General features: G+C 37.1%; 1 protein-coding gene across 2 annotated transcripts in view; it reads left to right on the plus strand.

The window, feature by feature from the left end:
* SLC2A13 (solute carrier family 2 member 13) overlaps nt 1-25,432 on the plus strand; it is a 399,926-nt gene that overhangs the window by 65,172 nt on the left and 309,322 nt on the right. For both annotated transcript variants that reach the window (XM_047741221.1, XM_047741223.1), the window contains exon 3: nt 22,222-22,430. In XM_047741221.1, the coding sequence (XP_047597177.1) occupies nt 22,222-22,430 (209 nt within the window). The remainder of the gene's footprint in view (nt 1-22,221; nt 22,431-25,432) is intronic.

Raw genomic sequence — 25,432 nt, forward strand, 5'->3', positions numbered from 1 at the left:
GCTCAGTTGGTTAAGTTTCTGGCTCGTGGTTTCTGCTCAGATCGTAGCCCCATGTTAGAGTCTGCTTGTGACACACTCTCTCTCTCCCTCTACCCTTTCCCCCTTGTGCTCTCTCTCTCTAAAATAAACAAAAAAATCTTTTATTTTATTAATGTAAGTTATATATATATATGCTTATATTAAAAATCTATTTTTAAGAGTGCCTGGGTGGCTCAGTCAGTTAAAGAACTGACCCTTGATTTCAGCTCAGAGTTGTGAGATTGAGCCCCGAGTTGGGCTCTGTGCTGAGTGTGAAGCCTGCTTATGATCCTCTGCCTCTGCCCCACCCACTGCCCACGCGGGTACGTGCTTTCTCTCTCTCTCTAAAAAAAAAAAAAAAGCTTTTAAATGAAAACATATAAAGTGCTTAAGCCATGTTTTTTACCTAAGTATAGAGATTTAGATATATTTTCTCAGCACTGGTTAGAAAAGAGAGATCATAGAGTATTGAAAATAATTTTATGAATGTGTTGTCCTTGTGTAGAATGGAGGTCTTGGGCAGGCATTAGAACACTTTTCAGAGGCAGGGTGACACAGTTATAGACAGACCTGGATTCAGATCTGTTTTCTACCTCTCATTAGCTACAAACCTTGAACAAGTTACTTAGGTCCCTGAACTTCACTCTTGTAATTGTAAAAAATGGGACCAAAAGTACTTGTAAGATTATTGCAGCGTCTATATATAAAGTCTTCAGCCCGCTGTTTGGCATATGGCAGATGATCAATAAACAACAATTCACACTATTATTTACTATTCTGATGAATGATTAAAGGATGGATTCTATGATAGTTAAATTATAAGTGAGGTTGAAGGAAAACACATCCTATGACTTCCATTTTCTTTATCCGTACAGATGAGGCTTGGAGGTGATAGGGAAGAGGCCTAGAGAAAATACATGTTAAATGCTTATAGCTGCCATAGAAAGTATAAGAAAGAAAAGACTAGACACAAAAATGATTTTCCGAATAACCATGGGATCCCAGCTGAGGTTGGAGACGTAAGTTTGCAGTAAAGCGGAATAGCATGCTGTGTGCTTTTTCCCACAATACTAGACTGAAGGGTGAAAAAAATAAAACATAAGAGGATGCGAAAACTAACTTAGGCTGGTAGTCAGCCGAATGCATTAACATACCAGATCTCTTGGAACTCACTTTTTGTTTGCATGAATATGCATTCTGTCCACATGCAGATAAGTTTCCTTTTTTTTTTTTTACTGGTGAATTCTCTCTGTGTTATTCTTTTCCAGTATTTAGCATCCTTAGCAGTCCATTTAACTTCTCTGATTCTTGGGCTAATGGGAGTGTGGTTACAAGCAAATAAAGGTTGAAGTACTACCTTAACATCAGCTTTAGAATGGTCAGCTGTTATAACTTATTTAAAATTATAACAACAAATAATTCATTCTTGTGGCAGTATATTTCAGAAATTCTAATTAAAATGTGGGTGTAGATGTCATATATAGAACTTTTTCATACTCGTAGCTTTGCATGTTATAAAGTAAGATGTCCCCTATCTTACAAGAGTTTTTACATTTTAACATTGTTTATTTCTCTTTTTGACTTTTATTGCCTCTGAAACTCTCACGTTACCCAACATTTGGTGTTACTGTATAACTAGTGTCCCAGATTTTACCAGTTTACATTGTAGTGATGAACAGTTCTAGAGTCTGTTAGCGAGTATTATTTGATCCTAACCAAAACTTTGAGAGAACTGGTGGAACTGATATGATTCTTAGATTAAAAAAAATGCTAAGAGAAGTTAAAGAATTGGTTGAGGCCACCTGGCTGTTACATAGAAGAGTTTAGGGCCAGTTCTTCTTACTTGAAATCTAACTACTTTCTTCCTCATTCTCTTCCAATATTTTATAATTTAAAATATAGTTACTGAAAATTTTTACAGTAGTGATCAGATGAAGGCTTATAGAAGATGATACTGATTAATCAGACCTAAAAACTTTTTAGCCTTTGATGTGCTTGAAAAACTAACTTGTCTTTTGTGCCAGGTGGGCTAAAGCTATTCTCTTATTTGGAGATCATAGAAATAAATTGTTTTCTGCTGAACAACTACAAGATTAGTTTTTCTGGAAAAGAGAATTGCCAGTAGAAAATTGAACCTTGATATTTGTCTAGCATGCTTCTGTTATTATACATTGTTTGCTGGGAAAGATGTCATCCAGCTTCATGAGGAAAGAGGAATAAGGATTTTGAAACAATCATTAATGATTAAAATTTTGTAGAAACAACTTTATTGAGATATAATTCGCACACCATTCACTTTATGTGTTTACAATACAACAATTCAGTGGCTTTTAGTATATTCACAGAGCTATGTGGCTGGCCATCACTGCAGTCAAATTTAGAATATTTTCATTACCCCAAAAAGAAACTTTGTACCCCAGCCTACCAGCTTCTGCCAGCTCTAGGTGATTCGTTAATCTACTTTTTGTCTCTATAGATTTGCCTCTTCTGAATATTTCATGTAACAATATGTGGTCCCTTGTTGACTGGCTTCTTTCACTGACCATTTTTATTGAAGGTTCATTCATATTTTAGTATGTGTAAGTATTTTATTTCTTTTTATTGGCAAATAATATGGATATAACACATTCCATTTATCCACTTCTCCGTTGATGGACATTTTCCAGTTTTGGGCTATTATAAACAACTACTGGCTATTTATATTTATTTGGCTATGAACACTTCTGTACAACTTTCAAGGTGGACATGTTTTCAAGTCTCTTGGGTATATATATACCCAGGAGTGGAATTACTAGGCGATGTGGTAACTAAGTTTACCCTTTCAAGGAACTGGCAGACTGGTCTCCAAAGTACTGCACTATTTTACATCCCTACTTAGCAGTGTATGAGAATTCCAGTTTTTTTGCATCCTAGTAAATGTTTTTTATCTGTCTTTTTGATTATCGTCATCTTAGGTGGGTGCGAAGTGGTATCTCATTGTGGTTTTGATTTGCGTTTCCCTGATGACTCATGCTGGCACGAAAAATTTTATTTTTACCTAATACATTATAGTGCTTATAAAGATGGCAGAGATAGTTTAATAGGATTAATGATATAAAGTTTTATCACTGCCTTTTTTGTGCTGATATTTTTAGTCTTGCTTTTTGGACATAGATTCACTCACTATACCTCAAGCAAATGAAGGTTTGTTTTGTTTGTTTTGTTTTAATTGCTGAGTTAAAGCCTGGCCTGTTGCAGGCCTCTAATAAATATATAATAGAGTAAATTTTTTTTTTTAAGATTTTTTATTTATTTATTTGACAGACAGAGATCACAAGTAGGCAGAGAGGCAGGCAGAGAGGGAGAGGGAAGCAGGCTACCTGCTGAGCAGAGAGCCCGATGTGGGGCTCGATCCCAGGACTCCGGGATCATGACCTGGGCCGAAGGCAGAGGCTTTAACCCACTGAGCCACCCAGGCGCCCCTATAATAGAGTAAATTTAACAGCTGCCACTGAGATTGTATAAAACACTTACCTGGGCATGCTACTGCTTCAGTGTTTCACAGCCTCTCCATTTCCCACAGGAAATAAAAAATCAAGCTCTTATCATGGTTTGTGGTATCCAATCTGTGCCTGCTTTTCTAGATTTTTATAACTTATCATTGCCTCCCTCTCTCTTCCTTTATAGAACAGCCATGTCTGGATACCTAATATGCCAATTGCATCTTGCTTTCTCATGTTTTTAGTTTTTTTCTGTCTGCTTACTTTACCTATAGTGCTTTCCTACCCTGTCCTGCTTTACTGGTCTACCTGTGGCTCCTCCTTTAAATCTCTGCTTTTGTGTATCATGTGAAGCTGTTTCTGTCCCTTTGTCCTTTCATAAGACTTTATATGTAGCTTCACTGTTTATACACGTCTTACTTTGAACTGTTACTTTTTTGTCTGTCTCCTAATTCACTTTGGAACTTCTGAATGTCATTGACTTTGTACTCATTTTTAGATCTAGGAAAGAGCCTGGAACATAGAAAATGCTCAATTAATGTTTATTGAACTGAGCTGAATTGATTCAGCTCTAGGGAAGGAACTCTTAACTAAAGTGAAAAGGTATTGATTTTTAAACCAAAATACCGATTCATTAATGTATTTTGAGGAATACATTTTACTTCATAGATAGCTGGAGAACTAAATTATTAATTATAAGTATTTCTTATTAAGAATAAAAATCAGAGAATGAAAATTAGTTTCTCATCCCATTCCTTTTCTCGAAAGGAATGCCTCCCTGGTTTCAGAACACTTTTTGTCCTTCTTTTTTGGACATAGATGGTTTTCAAATAAGTATTCCTCTATTTATGATTATACAAACCATCATGTGACTTATAAGAGGGGCTAAATTATTCTTTGTGTTGATTTTTATGCATTTTATTCTCAGATTTAAGTTTTTAAAATTAGACTTATCTCACTAGCCCATACATAAGCATTTGGTGTCTGAATGTGCTAGGTATTTTCACATTTTTTGTAATTTACATCATGCTTTTTGTGTGTGCTGAGGAAGTAGAAATGAGAAAATGTTATGTGTTGAATGAGAAGCACAAAGTATTAGTTAGCAACATCTGTATGAGAGATTTTTCTGGAATATCTTTAGGCTAGTTCATGGACAGTGTGAGACCTGTACTAAGTTCTTTGAAGAATTGGCAGACACAGGTGGAAATGCAGGCAGAATATAGGCTAGGTGAGGGCAGGATGAGGAGGCTTGAAACGGAGGTAATGAAGTGAATGAGAGATAGGAGCCAGATTCTAGAGGTCTGTGAATTTGAGGCTTAGAGGTTTTGAACTTCTATCTACAGGAAAAGGGAAACTATTTTAGAGCAGAGCATGCTATAATGTTAAGTCAAAGATTAATGGAGTGATGACCAGAATTTATTAAACTCTTGGCCCCTGGATGGTTGTAGGGAACATATATATGAGGCTGTGACCAGAATACAGGTGTGAGGTACTGAGGTGTGTTACTCTTGGAGACATCAGTTAGTATAAGAATCATTCAGTCATTCAAGAAAAACTTGTTGTGGGGGGGCACCTTCTGTATGCTATGTTGTGCACGCTACTAGAGACAGACACGTAAGAAACTTATCTGTTCTCAGGTATGTCACAGACTAACAAAGAAACTTTTTCATTAACTTGTTAATTAAATGTTGGATAGTGTTATGAGAGCTCTTAGGGTATGTGAATTCATTAGCTTTATGCTGGAAAGATATTTGAGCTGAGTCTTTATGAATAAGAGAGTTCCAGGCATAGTGAGGAGAAGGAAATTCTAGGTGGAATATAATTTCCAGAAGCCCAGTAAGTAGTGTGAAAGGGCCAGTCATATGTGGGCAATGAGAAGTTTTAAAGCAGCTAGGTGGAGAGCTATGATGACTGTCTGAGAGCTTGAAGGGGACATAGAAAGGTAGTCTTCATGGGTATGAGTAGAACTTTAAATCCCTTGCACTCTCTTTAGTAATACTTTGAATCAAGTTTATTAAAAGTATGGAAAATAACTTTTACTTTGGGATGAAAAATTAGTGATCCTCTCTCCCCTCTAATATTTTACAATTTAAAAAATCATGTCAATAAGATGCTTTTAAGAATGATGTTTCAAAAAGGTGATATTTCTAAACAAATTCATGCTGGGGAAGGTGTTTTTATAATTTAGTTTTCAGAGATCAGTGGTGTTTGGCTCCATACAAAATACAGAGTATAGATCTGTCTTTAACAAAAACTAACCATGCAGCGGCTGTCTTAAGAAAGATGGATTTGGCTAACAGCTTGATTACAAGTTAACACCTTCATGTTGAAGATACTTGTAGTTTCGTCATTGACAAAATTAGGATATAAGACTCTTTATCATAAAGATATTGATAGTGTTGTGGGGGGAATAGGTTTAAGACTTGCTTTCACAGCACATAATTTATCTGAGCTCGGATATCTTTATGTAGCCAGTGCTTCTGCAGTTCTACAGTATTATTAGGATCAGGTGAGTTAATAGCTGTGAACTTATGTACAAACCCTTAAATGCTAATAGATACTGTTTGCTGTCATCTCTAGAAAGCTTTGGGTTTCTTTTCTTTTTCTTTTTTTTTTTAAAGATTTTATTTATTTATTTGACAGAGAGAGATCACAAGTAGACGGAGAGGCAGGCAGAGAGAGAGAGGGAAGCAGGCTTCTCGCTGAGCAGAGAGCCCGATGCGGGCCTCGATCCCAGGACCCTGGGATCATGACCTGAGCCGAAGGCAGCGGCGTAACCCGCTGAGCCACCCAGGCGCCCTGGGTTTATTTTCTATCTTGTATCTAAATCTGGCAATAAAAATTTCCCTCACTTTCAACCATCTGATTTTTTTTTTCCAGGTAAACAGTAAGTATAGTTTACTAATGAGAGTGGTTTTTATAAGACAAATCTCTCCTAAAGATGACTATTATAAACCACAGACGAATTTTAAAAACTCCAAAGAACCTCCCAAAACTCCAGCTCTAAGAATAGGTTGGAACTGAAAGGGATTTGATTTTTTTTTTAAGGTTTTATTTATTTATTAGAGAGAGAGAGGTGGAGAGAGTGTGTACAGAGGGAGAGAGAGAGAGAGAGAAGCAGACGCCTCGCTGATCAGAAAGCCCAAAGTCGGGCTGGATCCCAGGACCCATAGATCGTGACCTGAGCCGAAGGCATAGGCTTTACTGACCTGGGCACCCAGGAGCCCCAGGGGATCTGATTCTTGAGTGGCTCGTAATGAGTCTACATTTATGGCTTTACTTGAGGGCAGCCCTCAATCTGTAATGGGCAACTAGAACTTAGGTAGAAAATGAAAGTTTTTTATTGAACTTACAGTCTCAGTGGCTAGAGTTCAGAGTGGTCAGAGTGAGGTGGAATTTGAGGGTGTAAGTCCAGAAAAAGAATGATCCGTAAAGGAGGAAGCCCCCCAAATCTGAATATTAATTTGCCACAGATGTTTTACTGACCTCAAAACTCTGAATATATAGCAGAGATTCTATGGAGCCTGTGGGCAACAACAGTTACAAGATGATAAAAGCTGGGAGAGATTTTATTTCCTGCCTCTATGGGGAGTGACATATTTGGGGTTTGAAACTTGAGGTTACAGCTCAGGCTTTTCATTGGAGCTATAGAAGGACTGGGCCTTAGAAGTAAAGACTTTGTTGCGTGATTAAGGATTTGCCCTAAGACCAAAACTTAATCAGATTCACAGTAACCAAGTATAAAACCCAGCCTCTGAAAACTCAAGGGGGCTGAGAGGAAAAAGTCTACATCATTCAGAAGAAAGGAATAAAATCTAGAGTCTCTACAGTTTACCATTCATGATACTTAGAACACAAAAAATTATTAGACATGTGAATAAACAGAATTTTTGACACATAAAGAAAAAATGGACAATATAGACAGAACTCAAGATAACTCAGATGTTGAAATTAGCAAAAAAAGGACTTTAAAGCAGCTCCTTTTAATGTGTTGAAGGACTTAGCAAACCAGATAGTTATACTGAGTGACCAAATGGTGAATCTCTGCAAAGAAGTGCAAACTATAAAAAATAATATCACATGGAAATTCTAATTGTTTAAGTACACTCCCTGAAATTACAAATTAGCATCTAAAAAATTCATTGGATGGACTTAACAGCAAATTGAAGATAATAGAAGATAGGACCTGAAAACTTGAATGCAGATCCATTGAGATCACCTAATCTGAAAAAGAGAAAATAATGAAGTTAAAAAAGAGGCCTCTGTGACCAAAGGCACAATGTTGAATATCTTACATACTTCTAATTAATACTGAGTGGTCTAATACATATGTAATTGAAATCCAAGAAGGAATGAGGGGAAATTATGTTTAAAAAATACAGTAATGGCTGCAAACTTCCAAAATGTGATGACAACACTAAGTACTGATTCTAGAATGTAGTGAATCCCAAGTAGGATAAATATAAAGATGAGCATATGCAGGCATATCGTAATCAAATCATATAGAGAGCGTTAGGATCCAAGGGAAAAAAGACACATTACATGAAGAGGAACAGCAATACGAATGATAGCTGACTTTACATCAGGAGCAATGGGAGGTCTGGAGACAATGGCATGCCATCTTTAAGCTACAGTTGACCCATGAACAACATGGGGTTGAACTGCATGGGTCCACTTGACAGATTTTTTCAATAAATACAGTATAGTACTGTAAATGTATTTTCTCTTATGATTTTCTAAGTGACATTTTCTTTTCCCTAGCTTTTAAAGAATGCAGTCCATAATACATATTACATACAGAATTTCTGTTAATTAACTATTCATGGAATATTACTGGTAAGGCTTCCAGTCAGCAGTAGGCTGTTAATAGTTAAATTTTGAAGGGAGTCAGAAGTTACATGTGGATTTTTGACTGTGCAGGGTGGGTGCCCCTCACTTCCATGTTGCTCAAGGGTCAACTGTATTGAAAGAAAAATGCCAATCCAGTGGGAGAATGTCCTTCAAAAATATAGGTAAGATAAAAATACTTTCAGATAAAGTAAAATTAAGAGAAACTCACCACCAGACCTCCTGCATTGTAAGAAATGCTAAGGGAAATTCTTCAGACTAAGGGAAATGACCCTTGATGAAGGCCCATCTAATGTGAAGAAGAAGAGCACCAGCTATCGTAAACAGGAGGCTAAATATAAAGGACTATTCTCTCATTTTTTTCAAAAGATATATTACTTTACATTTAAACGTAGTTAGCTATAGAATATATGATAATAAAAACGTTAGAGGAAATAAATGGAAATTATATGTTTCTGAAGAGTTATAATGTTATCTCTGAATAGTAAAGATGTGTATTTTTGTCCCCAGAACAACCACTAGACTGTATTATAAAAAGATATAGCTAAGAAGCCATTATAAGAATTAAAATGGAGGGGCATCTGAGTGGTTCAGTCAGTTGAGGATCCAGGTCTTGGATTCGACCCAGGTCATGATCTTGGGGTCATAGGATCAAGCCCCATGTTGGGCTCCTCATTCAGTGGGGAGTCTGCTTCTCTCCCTCTTCCTCTCCCCCTCCCGTGTTTTCTCCCCCTCTCTCTCTCAAGTAAATATTAAAAAAAAAAAAAAAGAATTAAAATGGAGTGGTGCTTGTACAGCTCAGTCACTTAAGTGTCTGACTCTTGATTTTGGCTCAGGTCGTGATCTCGGTCATAAGATCAAGTCCCATGTCCAGCTCCACTCCTGGCATGGAGTCTGCTTAAGATTCTCTCTCTTTCTCATCCTTTCCCTTTGCCCCTCCCCTACTCCCAGCTCACATTCTCTCTCTTAAAAAAAAAAAAAAAAAAAGAATTAAAATGGGTATTTAAAATATTTGGGTAAGCTGAACAAAGGCAAGAAAGGAAAAACCCAGGAATAAACAGATGGAATAAATGGAAGGCAAATAGCAAATGGTAGACTTAAAACCCAATCATTGCAATAATTGTAAAATGTAAAAAATGTTCATTGTGCACAAAAACATGACAAAGTCTATAATGTCTAAAAGCGACACAATTTAGGTATAATGCCACTGATAGGTTAAAATAAAAGAGTGGGAAGAGATATACAAACGCCAAGTATGTTGGTGTGGCTTTGTTAATAATCACACAAAGTGAAACTTTAAGACAAGCAGTATTTCCAGAGATAAAAAGGGACATTTCATAATAATAATAGAGCCTACTAATTAGAAATAATAATAAATAATAAAGACTAGAAGTCAGTGTAATAGAAACAATAGAAAAATAGAAGCAATAGAAAAAATAATGTTGATTCTTTGTAGAGATTAATAAAATTGATAAACTGATAGGGCTGATTAAACTGATTAAGAAAAAAAGCTAAAGCACAAGTTATCAATAGCAGGAATAAAATAATATCATTGCTATGGACATTATTAGAATAATGAGGGAATACTTTGAACAACTTTGTGCCAATAAATTCAACAACTTAGGGCCACCTGGGTGGCTCAGTGGGTTAAAGCCTCTGCTTTCGGCTCGGTTCATGATCTCAGGGTCCTGGGATCGAACCCCACATGGGGCTCTCTGCTCAGCAGGGAGCCTGCTTCCCCTTCTCTGTCTCTGCCTGCCTCTCTGCCTACTTGTGATCTCTGTCAAATACATAAACAAAATCTTAAAAAAAAAAATTCAGCAACTTAGGTGAAATGGAAATATTGCTTGAAGATCACAGTCCTACTAAGAACTGACACAAGGTGAAATGGAAAATCTAAATATCCCGGTATTTGTTAAATAAATTGAATCATTTTTAGTAGCCTACCTGCAAAGCAAAATGGAGGCCCAGATGGTCTCAGTGCTAAATTTTGTAAAATAGTTACGGAACAAGTAGCTCCAAACTTAAAAGCTTTAAGGAAATAATGATGCAGTGCGCCTGGGTGGCTCAGTGGGTTAAAGCCTCTGCCTTCAGCTCAGCTCATGGTCTCAGGGTCCTGTGATCGGGCCCTACATCGGGCTCTCTGCTCAGCGGGAGCCTGCTTCCCCTTCTCTCTCTGCCCGCCTCTCTGCCTACATGTGATCTCTGTCTGTCAAATCAATTAATAAAATTAAAAAAAGAAAATAATGATGGAAAGAATACTTTCCAGCTGGGATTTTGAGGACAGCATAACTCGAATATGGCCCAAGCTATTGTTATAAGAACAGAAAACTCTAGGAGCTGATTGTAAGTATCCTTACAAAATAGTAACAAATCAAAATTAGCAATAAAATAGAAGCATAATAGATTGTGACACAGTTTTCTGAGGAAAATCAGGTTATTTAGCATTTGAAAATTATTAATTCATGCAGGTCACCATGTTCAAATTATTAAAAAGAGGAGAACCTATATAATTAACTCAATCTATGCAGAGAAAGCATTTGAAAGAATAACATTCATGTATGTGCAAACCTTCCAGCAAACTAGAAAAGCACTTCCTGAACTCAGTAAAGTTTTCATGTCAAAAAAACCTGCAGCCGACTTCATACCCAGGGGTGAAAGCTTCAATGCTTTTCCTGACTATCAGTTGCAAGGCAGAGATGTCCACTATCACCATTTACAGTCTTTCAGATTCATTCAAACGGACAAGGTGATCCTAAAAGTTTTTATAGAAAAGTAAAGGACCTAGAATTGCCAAAACCATCTTGAAGCATGAAATTGGAGAGCTCCTTCTGGGTTCAAGACTTCGTATAAAGCTAAAGTAATCAAAACAGACCAGTAAGGTTAGATAAATAAACCATGAAATAGAACAGCGATGTAGAGGTCTCTCAAAAAACAGGAGTGAAAGAAGTTACACAGAACAGCACAGTCTCCTATGATTCCATACGATGTTCGTTAGCACGTAAAATAAACTATGGGGACAAATTAAGTCATTGGTTTTCTGTGGCAGTGGGGATTGACTAGAAAGAGGTATAAGGAACTTTCTGGAATGATGGAAATGTTACGATTTTTTTACTGGGGTGGTCATTATAAAGGTATATATATTTTTCAAAACTCTTAGGATGGTATACCTTGGATCTCTTCCTTTTATTATGTGCAAATTGTACCTACAAACTGACCTGCACCTTCTGTTAGCTCCCTCCATTATATCCCTTTTCTGCATCGGCCAGTGACTAAATTAAATGTTTCTGCCACGACACTTTTTCTAACAGCCTCCGTTGAAATAACTTTTGTCCTTGTTCCTACCCTGTGCCAAAACCTCAGTCATAGCAATTAAACGTAATCCTGTTTTGTTTGATGATTACTAGTGTATGAGCTCCTTGAAGCGAAGGATGTCTGCTAATCAATATCTCCCAAAGCCCTAGCCCAGATCTTTGGATATAGAAGATTTTCAGAGTGACCCCCCCCCCGAAAAGGGATATGTGTAGGTATGGTTGTGTGTGCATTCTTTCTAGCACCAGTACTGTGGATTTTGTGCAAGTCATTGTATTTTGCCATGTAGTTGAAAACTACATAATAGCTGCGTAAAACACATTCATTTAATATCACATCTTACTCTGTCAAAGTAAGCATATCGTACTGCCTCTACTGTAATCACAACACTGTAAATAAACTTGGCCAAACTACCTACCTGATATACCAATATCAAATCACTTTGAGGTATTTCCCTTACCTACACAGAGTTAATTTTTTCTTATGTTTACATATTTGGCAAGATTTTTCATTAATAGTTTACACAGAATCATTCACCAGGAAACACAAAAGTTGGTCATTTGCTGATTGTATATCACCTGCTTTTTACTTGAAGACTCCAATTGGGAAATACTGTTTTTTTGGTTTTTGTTTTTGTTTTTTTGTTTTTTTTTTTCTCTTATGTACTTTTCAGCCTTGGTCTCATTTTTACTCTCTAGTTGCCAACAGATTATCAGATATGTCAGTCATCAATGTTGATGTTCTCTGTGGCCATTGAAGGCAGAGGGAAATTAATTTACCAGTCTGGGATCTCAGTTTATTATTTTAATTTCTTAAAATGGAGTTAAGAGTCATGCACTAAAATTGAAAAAATGTTAACAGGTGAGTTGTAATTTTAGCAGGAGGCAAAACTCAGTGTCCTCCTTTTTCATCTAAAGCTTGCATTAAGTAGAAACATATACCTAAATTATAATTTTTTTGAAGATTTCATTTATTTGTCAAAGAGAGCATGCACACATACAAGCAGGGGGAGTGGCAGGCAGAGGGAGAAGCAGGCTCCCTGCTGAGCAAGGAGCCTGATGCGGGGCTTGATTCAGGAACCCTGGGATCATGACTTGAGCGAAGGCAGATGCCCAACTGACTGAGCCACCCAGGCCTCCCCATAATTTATAATTTATATTTGGTTATTATCATATAAATGTCTTGTGATTGATAAATGATGGTGAGCATTTCTTTTGTAAATCCTAGAATAGAGATCTTTTAGTAAATGCATAACTCATATGATTATTAAGCATATGAGAAATACATGAAAAACAAAATCTACAGAAACCGTGAACAACGAAGTCAAGTAGCTCAAGATGTAGGGTTGAAGAAACAGTGTTCTTGAATGTGGTTTGAAGGGGTTAGATTTGCCTTTCTTTTTTTTTTTTTTTTAAGATTTTATTTATTCATTTGATAGAGATCACAAGCAGGCAGAGAGGCAGTCAGAGAGAGAGGAGGAAGCAGGCTCCCTGCTGAGCAGAGAGCCCGATGCGGGGCTCGATCCCAGGACCCTGAGATCATGACCTGAGCTGAAGGCAGCGGCTTAACCCACTGAGCGACCCAGGCGCCCCTAGATTTGCTTTTCGAAGGGGAAAATGTTTCATTACCCTAAACAAGGTAGATGATATGTATTAGAAGGTTCCACCTTGGGGGATGTTTCTAGATTTACACAGCGCTAACACTGTCTCTGGTTTAAGTGCATTCATGATGCTTAATGATTGGCCTAGACTTTGGGACTTAATGTGCATTAAGGTGATATTTGCTGGGTAAACACCTCAGATGGATCATAGGAATTCAGCCTTACCCTTCCAAACAATACAGTAAATCTTCATTAGGTAACACTTAATGAAGAATTTACTGATTCGAACTGCAGATCCTTTTTATTTTCAACGAACTGTTTTGGGGAGAAGTGGTTTAGAGTTTATTTCACAGTTCTATGTAAAAGGATGCCGGTTGGAAACTATAGAGTTTTAAAGAGTAAGGCTTAGTATCTTAATATTTATGATATTCCTCTAACTTTTCTGTGTTATTCAGAAAGGGCTAACATGAACATGATTTATAAATCAGTAGGAAATACATTAAATGGAATGCAAGCTAGAAGACAGAGGATGGAAATAAAACTATCAGAATTATAAATACAGGTTTGTCACTTGATTTTTTTTTCAGCGTCTTTTAAGACAGTGTTGGATATTAGAGAATATTGCTAAAAATCCTTACTATACAAAGGACAAACTTCAAAGATTATCACTGACCTAATTTGAGTGCTTTGAAAAATAGCAGTATTCTCTGTGACTAAGAATATAAGAGAGGGATTTGGTTGAAAAATACATTTAGCAATGTGAGGTTAGTAGACAAATAAGGAAGTGATTATTGAACTGCACCTTAATGCTCTCAGGGCTCTATTCGGGATAATTGGCTACCTGACTGCAGTGTCCGAAAAACCCTTGTACACTTCTCACACCGAAGTGCCTTCCCTTAGTAGAACGCAAGAGCTGTAAAAACAGTTGCGTACAATTTGCTTTAAATATAATATATTGTAATACAGTTCTCTTAGCTATGATAGTTTTTCTAGGATAGCTTGACTTATAATTAATTAAAACCATAAATCACACAGCTCTTGTGTTGTAAGGCATTGGGAACTTAAAGCACAGAGAGAAGAAGAGGAATAAATAGCATGTGGATACAAGATACTCTTCCTCACTTTTGCACAATTCCTTTTGGAAGGGAGAGGCTTAGAGAGGCCTTTGGGAGGCAGAGATTGAAAACCAAAATGTAGTGGAAAGCAATGTTAGCTCTATCATGTCCCTCATGTAAAATAGTTTTAAAGGATCAAATCAATTTTTTTTTTTTTGCTCGCAGTCATCTTTTAAACTATCTCCTGCCATGTTACCTATATTTTTCCTACGTGAAAAATATACGTGTATGTTAAAAATGAAATTCGAATTCAGTTTGGCATAGTGTTCAAAATAAGCAGTACAAGTTTGCCCATACAAATGAGATATTTTCTTTTAATTCATAGTTGATTACTTTCATAGTAAAACTCTGGTGTCGGGAATAATAATACATTCCATTTGTCACTGGCAGGTCTGTGCTTTCCCTTCCCATGGATATCTTTCTGTCACGTACTGTGCTCTGTATGACTGGGTTTGACTGCTCTCAGGAAGCCCCTTTGCCAAATCGTTGTGCAGTGCTTTGATACATTTAACAGAGGTGAATGAACAATGAAACTTAAAAAGTTATCCTTGAAAGTCTTTAAACATGAGGTTAAGATAAATTCTCTTATGATTTCTGCAGAATTAAGTTAACTAATCATTAAACATTTATTGTAGCATGTCCTACAATAAACATTACTGGGAGCCAGATTGCCTAGATTTTATTTTATTTTTAATTTTTTTAAAAGATTTTATTTATTTATTTGTCAGATGGAGTGAGCACAGGCAGACAGAGAGGCAGGCAGAGGCAGAGGGAGAAGCAGGCTCCCTGCTGAGCAAGGAGCCCGACGTGGGACTCGATCCCAGGACGCTGGGATCACGACTTGAGCCGAAGGCAGCCGCTCAACCAACTGAGCCACCCAGGCGTCCCATTTTTAAAAAAAATTTATTTTAGAGAAAGAGCGGGGTGGGGAGGGGCAAAGGGAGAGAGAATCTCAAGCAGACTCCCTGTTGAGTGTGGAGCATGACACAGGGCTTGACTCCAGCACCCTGAGATCATGACCTGAGCCAAAATCAAGAGCTAGATGCTTAACTGAGCCACCCAGGTGCCCCAAGAGTGCCTTGATATATATATATGTGTATGTATATATATACATACACATATATATACTTTTTTTAAAGTTAATATATAATGTATTATTTGCCCCAGGAGTACAAGTCTGTGAATCATCAAGCTTACACATTTCACAGCACTCACCATAGCACATTCCCTCCTCAATGTCCATAACCCATCCACCCTCTCCCTACCTGCCACCCCTAGCAACCCTCAGTTTGTTTTGTGAGATTAAGAGTCTCTTATGGTTTGTCTCCCTTCTGATCCCATCTTGTTTCATTTTTATCTTCCTTATCCCCCCCAACTACCGCCTCCCCCCACCCTCTCCTAGTTGCACTTCTTACTAGTTCTTTATCTTGTTTATACCTGATTTCTTTGTCTTTAACATGGGGACATTAATGATACCCACTTCATAGATCCTTGTGAAGACAAATTAATTAACATTTCTTAAGCCCTTTGAACAGTGCTTGGCACAGAGTAACTGGTGCTATGTCTTAGCTATTACTCTTGCTGCTCCTAAGTGATTACATGTCTAAGCTGCATTCAAGTAGATTTTTAAAAAAATATATTTGGAATACAATCATCACTGTGGAACTACTAGAGAATAAGTAATGTGTTCATCATGTTATCGGTAGACCATGTTATCAGGTAACCATTTTGTTATCAGAGAAGTGGGGCAGTTATGAACTACACAGTTCTGTGTCCTGAATGGCCGTCTATTAGAGGATACTTTCCTACAAAACCTAAAGGCTTGTAGGTGAGAGCAGTATGATTCCTATAAAACAAGAATAGCTGCAAATATGGATTCAACGCAGGACCTATTTGGTTTTATGTGAGGTACCACCAGGAGAAGGTCTTTCACCTGGGAAAGCAGGATCTTTGATTGACAGAGCTTCAGTTCTTGGCACTGGGAAGAAGGCTTAATCTGAGGTAAAATAGTTAGGCTTGTCTCCTTTGGTGATAGCTGTCCCAGCCACACCATTTAAAAGCATTGCTCACCATATGAGGGCCCATCCTTAGTTTACTGGTAGGCAGGTGCTGATACAGCTAGTTGGACTGAAAATAGCTCATTTGTTAACTCCAGTTGAGAAAGTTTAAAAAGATACCTCTGTGAGTGGTCAGGATGCCACAGAAGATTCTAAAGAATTCTAGAGTTCCTGAAAGCTTGGCATTTTTGTTCTGAACCTGCTTTTCCCTTTCTGTCAGCTTGGTGTGCCTCCAGAAGATAAATAGCTTTTGCCTTATAGTATGGACCTTGGGTGCTCAGTGTTCACTTTCGCCCCCTGGGTTTTTAAAAACACTTTAGATCAGTGGTTCTCAGCTCTGACTGCATATTAGCACCACCTGGGGAGCTTTTAATAAAACAGAATTTCCTGGGCCTGAAGCCAAGACCAATTAATCAAAATCCTGGGTGGGTAGGGCCTGGACACTGGTATATTTTAAAAGTCTCCTTCCCCCCATTCTAATGTGAAGCCAGGGTTTAGAACCTTTGATTTAACTCATAATAATGAGATCTTCCATATCAATAAGTAACACTTCTTTTTTTTTTTTTTTAAAGATTTTATTTATTTGACAGACAGAGATCACAAGTAGGCAGAGAGGCAGGCAGAGAGAGAGGAGGAAGCAGGTTCCCCGGGGAGCAGAGACCCCGACGTGGGGCTCGATCCCAGGATGCTTTAGCTGAAGGCAGAGGCCTTAACCCACTGAGCCACCCAGGCACTCCAATAAGTAACACTTCTTTGCAGGGATTGACTGCCCTGGTTTGTCAATAGACTGTTTATCTTATTAGTATGTTTTTGTCATTCATGTGGTTCCTGATTTCCTTGGATTTCGAAGAATCAAGGGGAGTCCCAAATACATACTGCCCTAACTAAGCCTGTGGAGTTCTTGTTCTTTTAGTCTTATGATAAAATTTTCATCAGTAACACAGCCAGGCAATCTCTTTATTTTTCTCATCTTCTCCAATCTGTACTTTATCAGAGCAACAGTTTTTCCTCAAGAAAGAAATTGGTTAGTTGTACCTATTGACTTTCGGGTGAATGATACAGCTGAGATAGAGAAGTTGCACTGAATTGATAAGTGAAGGAATTAGGGTGGTAAAAACATTTTTTGCTGAGTGCCTTCTCCATTCTAGGTACCAACTGTATGGTTTCACTTAATTCTCTCAGCAGTCCTATGAAATAGATGTTGTCAGCTGTGCATTAAAATATTAAATAAGTTGGGGCTGCCTGGGTGGCTCAGTGGGTTAAGCCTCTGCCTTCTGCTCAGGTCGTGATCTCAGGGTCCTGGGATCGAGTCCTGCATCGGGCTCTCTGCTCAGCGGGGAGACTGCTTCCTCCTCTCTCTCTCTCTCTACTTGTGATCTCTCTCTGTCAAATAAATAAAATCTTTAAAAAAAATATAAAATATTAAATAAGTTGACCAGGCTTTTGTGGTTGGTATGCCCAGGGCTGAATAAAACCCAGGTCTGTTTCTATGCTCTTTCCATCATAAACCACGGCTACCCTCCATCTTATGTATTTGGTCTCTATAAAGCCTTGGAAATTTATTATTATCAAAATACTTTTGTCATTGTTTGGGAGGAAAAATTTTTCTCTACCCTTCAGAGTTCCTCTGTGTAGTCTAAGAATTAAATTGACATGAGATCACTTAACAAGAGACAAATAAAAGTTTAATGACATTAGTATTTTCTGTATAAATGGGAGAGACCCACATAAAACTAAGTAACTCCCTAAAGTGGCCAAAGCCTTCACCATGTTCATCTTAAGAGAAAAGAAGATTTTGGGTATGGGGAGTCAGTTAAGACAGATTACCAGGAAAAGCACAGTAAACAAGGGTAAGGTTGTGATACAGATTTAAGTTTTACCTTCTTTGATAAGAGTTCTGAAGATTGAGTTATCCTTCTCTTTCTGGTAGAGGGGGACACCCTTACAAATGGAGGTTTCCCTTGTAAATGTAAATGCCTCTTACAAAAGGGTAACTTCTGTTTGGTTTTCAGAGCTTTTCTATGTTTGCAGTTTCTTAAAGATAATCAGCCTAAAATAATCCTTATGCCAAAGAGACTCATTTTGGTGTGGCAAATTCTGTACATCCTGAAAGGTAATCAAAATCTAGTAAAATAAGCTTTGTTTTACTTCTAGAAGAGAAGCATTAGGAGCATTAGGATGTAAATGTATAAAGTATGTTTTATTTTGCCTAGTGTCTGGGACAAGGCCTCAGTATCCTTAAAGGTTGGCAGCTGGGTGCCATTTATCTTAGTGTTAGGGCACTGATTTGTATATTTCAGACCTAGACTCCTGGGTTTTAGAGGACTAGAGAGCTGAAGTAGTCTGTTTTCTATAACTTGCTTTAGAAACATAAGCTAATATGTATATTTTCAGTTTTCTTTTTGTCTTTCCCTTTTCTTCCCTTCTCCTTTTTCTTTTAGTTTTTAGAAATACTGTGTCCTAGGGTTAAATAATAAGTAGTAAAGTGCACAGTATTATGTGGGCATCTTTAGGCCTGAAAATGGTTCAGTTTCTATATTCATTTCAAGTGCTGCTTTGAAGTACTCTGTGCAGCCCTTTAATCTTAGTTCATCACTAAGGAGGTTTGGAGAACAGAAGGAAAGATCATGAAAGATGTAGAGAAATGACACATAGGCTTCCATTTTTTAGGATTTTTAAAATTTGTTTCCTAATCCAACATATTTGGTATTTGCCATTTATTGCTTTTCTTTTACATAATTGGCAGTAATTGGCAATACAATTGTGTATAACCTTTTCTTTAAGAGAACACACATGAATAAAAATGTCATTCATTTATAGCAATAAAATATACGTTAAAGTAATACATTTGGTTGTACAACTTAACATCTTAAGAGGAAGCTGCCACAAGCATGCATTTGTGTGAGGCAATCTTCGCTCTCATCTGGTTTTCAGATGGGACATCTTCCTCAGAAAAGGTATGATTATATCTGGAATAACAGTTTAATTGGAAGGAATTACCTTGCAACCAATTTTGCAGAGCTAAATGATCCAGAAGAATTGCTGCATGAACCAGTGCTTTACAAATGTGAAGTATACTTATTTTCTGTCTAGCTAATACAGAAAGTTTAGATGTATAGGTGCTTTTGTATCATTTCTTAAGGCATTTACTAAGTGCCTATTGTGTGCAAGATATTTTATTAGGTGCTTTGTTAAATACACCATTAGGTGAGACAGGTATATAATATAATATGAGATATAGTGACATAAATGGAGGTTAAAACACTGTTCTGTAGGTTAGCAGTGGAAGGAATGATTAAGTATTGGTATAAGTATCACAGCTCATGGATTAAAGTATAAAACACTTTTAATAAGATTTTGTTTACTACTGTAAGCCAAATAGTTCATTTAGTCATAAAAACCTTGTTTATTTTTAAAAGTCTTAATTTTTCTGTTTCCATGTGTATTTTAAACTACTGTTTGGAGTGAGAGATACTCTTTGTTTTGTTTTGTTTTGGGTCAAGTTTTTATTTAAATTCCAGTTAGTTAAAATGTAGTATAATATTAGTTTCAGGAGTAGAATTCAGTGATTACATATAACACTCAGTGCTGATCACAACAGGTGCTTTCCTAAATACCCATCACCCATTTAGCCCATCCCTCCCCACCTCCCCCACTATCTCTCTCCCTTCCAGCAACCCTCAGTTTGTTCTGTATAGTTAAGAGTTTGTTTTATGGTTTGCCTCTCTTCTTTTATACCTATGTTCATCTGTTTCATTTCTTAAATTCCACATAAGAGTGAAATCATATGATGATATTTGTCTTTCTCTGACTTATTTCATTTCACTTAGCATAATATACTCTAACTCCATGTTGTTGCAAATGGCAGGATTGCGCTCTTTTTTATGACTAATATTCCATCGTATATATTACCCACAGCTTCTTTATCCATTCATCAGTCAGTGAGACATTTCAGCTCTTTTCATCATTTAACTGTTATTGGTAGAGCTGCTATAAACATCAGGGTGCACATGTTCCTTCAAATCAGTACTTTTTCCCCTTGGGTAAATACCTGGTAGTGCATTTGCTGGGTGGTGGTGTAGTTCCTTTTTTCACTTTTTGAGGACAGTCCATACTGTTTTCCAAGTGGCTACACCAGTTTGCATTCCCACCAAGAGTACAAGAGAGTTCCCCTTTCTCCAAATCCTCACCAACATCGCTTGTGTCCTTTGTTAATTTTAGCCATTCCGACAAGTGTTAGGCGATATCTCATTGTGGTTTTGATTTATATTTCTCTGCTGAGGGGTGATGTTGAACATCTTTTCATATGTCTGTTAGCCATCTATATGTCTTTTTTGGAAAAAATGTCTATTAATGTCTTCTGCTCATTTCTTAACTGGATTGTTTCTTAGGTGTTGAGTTTGATAAGTTCTTTACAGATTTTAGATACCAAACCTTTATCAGATATGTCGTTTGCAAATATCTTGGAGTGAGAAGTAGTTTTAACACCCGTGTGACAATTATATTTTTTTTCTGCTGTTTTTGGAATTAAATTTGTTTAAGAAGTAATGGACTTCTGTCACAAATTGTAAATCTGGAGGATTCAAGGCTGCTCACTCTATTTTGGGCTTAGCATAGCTTAAAAGTTGGAATAGTTTTAAAAAGTGTATTGAGTCAAGTGACTTCTAATTGATTTAAGAATATCAGTGAGTGTGGTTGTTATATAATCAGAGTTGGCTTTGTGGGCTCTGCTATCATAAATCTGCCATGGAACATATCCAGAGAATTTGGATCAACAGAAAACATGCAAATGTCCTAGATCCATAGAAGTTTCCATTTGAAAGCAACCTCGCAGTTTATCTAATCTAAATTAAAAAAGATGGGGGTCTGGGGTGCCTGGGTGGCTCAGTGGGTTAAAGCCTCTGCCTTCGGCTCAGGTCATGATCCCAGGGTCCTGGGATTGAGCCCCGCATCTGGCTCTCCGCTCAGCGGGGAGCCTGCTTCTCCCTCTCCCTCTGCCTGCCTCTCTGCCTACCTGTGATCTGTCAAATAAATAAATAAAATCTTTAAAAAAAAAAAAAAAACTTCCAAAAAAAAAAGATGGAGGCCTAACAGCAGAGAGGTGTTAGAAGATCGTTCCAGTGGTCAGAATAATTTTGGAGAAATCTTTGATACTGATGTACTCATATTACTATTTTTATTTCTCTGATGGATTTAAAATTATATACTTATTTACTGTATCTCTGTCATTTTGATAATGATTATTTGCTTCTGACTATCTTTTTCTGCTCTGGGCTTCTCCATGGTTAATGAAGGTGAACATGATGTTTGATGGCAAAATGATATCATTACTGATCATTCACAGAGCAAAAAAAATAAATAGTTTGGGGGCATTTATTTTAATGAAAAATGTTTTTTTAAACAGATTATCAGAGTTTGTCTCAGCCTCATTTTCTATGGTAAAATACAGAATTTTATGTATTAGTATTAGAAAGGGACGGTGATTATGGTGTTTTGCATGGTGTTTGTGGTTTAGAATGTATGCACATAATTATTGTGACTTTTGCCTCTTTTTATTGTAATTTGTGTAAGAGAGAAGAATTAGATTTTTCTCATTTTTCAGTTTCTCACTATAGCATAAAAATATTCTTTTTTCTGGTGTCTCTCTCCCTCTCACACACAGACACACACATGGAAAATCATTCTAATTTAATGTTAGATACTATTCCCCATATGGTGAACACAAACCTTTTATTCATACTCAGTACTAATAAGTACAAATTTTATAATAATACATGGATTTCTTATTGCAGGTACATGTTGGGACTTGCAGCAATTCCAGCAGTTATACAGTTTTTTGGCTTTCTGTTTTTACCTGAAAGCCCTCGATGGCTGATTCAGAAAGGACAGACTCAGAAAGCCCGTAGAATTTTGTCTCAGATGCGTGGTAACCAGACCATTGATGAGGAATATGATAGCATCAAAAACAACATTGAAGAAGAGGAAAAAGAGGTTGGCTCAGGTATGTACATTTTGTATTTATATGAATTTTAGAACTGCATAGAAGGTTTATTTAGGAACCAAATAAAATTAGGAACTATATTCTTTTGCTATTATTTAATGATGATAGCGATTTTATGTATATAACCAAGTCAAAATTTATTTTAATTCAGTTTTCAAAGTGATACAATGTTATAAAAGAAGGAAAAACTATCCCCATTATATCACTATCTTCACATAATTACTATTTTTATTTTTGTATAGTCTACTTTATTCTTTAAGAATTGGATATATTTGACATGGTTGTCATCATTTTGTGTATAGGGGTAATTTTTGATATGTATATATTTTTAAGATATATATAGTTATGTATGCATATTAACCAAAAAGTCATAGTGTGAACTGTTGTTAAAATAAATCACCTTAGTAAAACTAAATACCTTGCTTACATGTGTTACACTAATCTCCCTATCAGTTTTTATAATGAATAAGAATACCTTGAGATCCTAGTATTGGAATAATTTTGTGTTTCCCTGTTTTCATTAAAGTCTTTAATTGTCTAATCAACATTTCACCATGTCAGAAAACCAAGAAAAAAAGTTTCTAGTCTATTTATGTTGATGAATTTCTTTTCAGAGAAGAAATCATGTAGGGTTTTGCCAAGTCTCAGGCAGGATCTCTAATGTTGACAATCTGATTTGGGTAAGTGATTTGCAGGATGTACATGATGTGAGGTAGACATTTTATGATACATTTCTTGACAGTAACCCTTACGCTGCTAGATTCACAGTTCCCAAAATTGTCTCATTTTCTCCCAACCTTCCTTTTGCCCCGACATTAATTGGTAACCCAAAGAGACGTGCTGACTTGTGTTAGATTATTTTTCATACTTGAGGCAAACACCCACCCTCATATATTGATATATGTCACACAGGTCTTGGAAGGTGTGTTCCCTCACCTTCTTGTGCTATTATTTTTGGTGGAGCTGAAGGCTGTGCTTTCCTGAAACAATAGAATAAACGCTGTGCAGAAGCTGGTGGCCGTGTTAGCCACACCTGATTTACTCATGATTATATATATGCAATACAGTAGTGTGGTGTTATTTTCTTGCTGAGGTCAAAGCCCCAGTGAACAGTGAGCCGAATCTAGGGCAAGGTCATTTTTTTTTTTTTTAAAGATTTTATTTATTTATTTGACTGAGAGAGATCACAAGGAGGCAAAAAGGCAGGCAGAGAGAGGGGGAAGCAGGCTCCTTGCTGAGCAGACAGCCCGATACTGGGCTAGATCCCAGGACATGTGTGTCTGTTTATCTGTGTGTGTCTGTGTGTCAGAGAGAGAGAGACCTGGGCTCGATCCCAGAACCCTGAGACCATGACCTGAGCCAAGGGCAGAGGCTTAACCCACTGAGCCACTCCGGTGCCCCAAGGTCATTTTTAACAAAGTTAGTGGGCATATACCATGTATCTGGCACTGTCCGCATTTCCAGAGTAACATGTTAGTGCAAGTATTAGAGAATTTTGCTCTGAACAAAATAATCTACTTTTACTGAGTTGAACATTGTGTTAATTTAAAAATACTATTTTAAATGTTCATTTAAATTACAAATACCTTCATTTATGCGCCTGTCTGAATTTCTCTTGGCTGTGGTTTGCATGAAATATGAGCTTGTTTTTGTAGTAAATCTGTGTGCTTGAAGCTCAGGTGCTGATAATGTGTGAGTGGAAAAACTTTTCAGGTTGTTAGGTTATATTAAATGCTATTGAGAACATAAGTTTTTATTATGTAAAGGGTAAGACGACAACTTAATAAAAAAGTCTTCCTGTTCAGCAGTAGGGATACTACTGATTTGACTATAAAGCATTGACCATGTGGCTCCATTTGGACCTACTGAAAAATTTCTGACTGGTGTAGGCATGCAGCTGTTGACAGTGCATACAGAGTTTCGTGATGATTTGGAATGTATAATCAAGTTTCTTAAGAAACTTGAGGTACTTAGGACTATAATTATCCGCATCTGCTTTAGTTTTTATGTGAGGTCTTTTGGAGTTAAATAGGGCCCTTTTTCTTGGGTAAAGATAAAATAATATACACATTTGGCACAGGTTTTTTTTTTTTTAATTATTTTTATTAACATATAATGTATTATTTGCCCCAGGGGTAGAGGTATGTGAATCATCAGTCTTATACATTTCACAGCACTCACCATAGCACATACCCTCCCCAATGTCCATGTTTTTAAAAAATACTGTGTTACGCATTGAATCTTAATAACATTTGTCCCATGCTTGGGTAAATACCTTAAACTTTGCAACTAATAGGATTTACAATTTACCCATTTCTTGATTTGTATTATTTGTGTACTATCATCTTGCTTAATTTTAAAGTTAATCTCACCTTCTTTTTCAAAAGTGCAGAATTGTTAGCATTTATGGCATGAATTCACAAGGCAGATTTGCCAGGGTTAAATAGCAAGTAATTTGGGGGCCTCACTTTTATGATTGAGGAACTTGATCAGGGTACAACCTGTTCTGCACACATGTAAATTTTATTTCAGCATTGTGATGTCCAGGAGCGAGACTCTGTGTCAGTTTAGTTGGAAAATAGAGACGAGTACTAGGGCTTGTCTTAACACCCTGACAGGGTCCTGGCCCGCAGTCACTCTACATTCGGACATGATAGGCTAGGTGGACAAATACACAGGGAAAAACAGCTAATTTCAAAATAATAAAAATGTCCTGGTCCAGGGAAGACAAGTCATCCATTGTGTTGCAGGGTTAGAGAGTAGCCTGGGTTCATTTGACAAAGTGAAGTTTGAGCCCCATTTTAAGCCTGGGAACTCTGGGCAGTGGAGTGCAGCTGCCTGGAAGGGAGAACTTTGGCCTAGCCACTACAGAAAGCTCCAGATATTGCAGGAGGTTGGAAAGAAGTTGTGCATGACCCCTGTTTCTTTTAGGGGAGAAATATTTTATCATTAGACATGGCAGCTTATTTATCTGCTACCTGCCTGTGAGCTTAATAAATAGG

This window comes from Lutra lutra, chromosome 8, assembly GCF_902655055.1.
Source record: "Lutra lutra chromosome 8, mLutLut1.2, whole genome shotgun sequence".
Taxonomy (NCBI): Eukaryota; Metazoa; Chordata; class Mammalia; order Carnivora; family Mustelidae; genus Lutra; species Lutra lutra.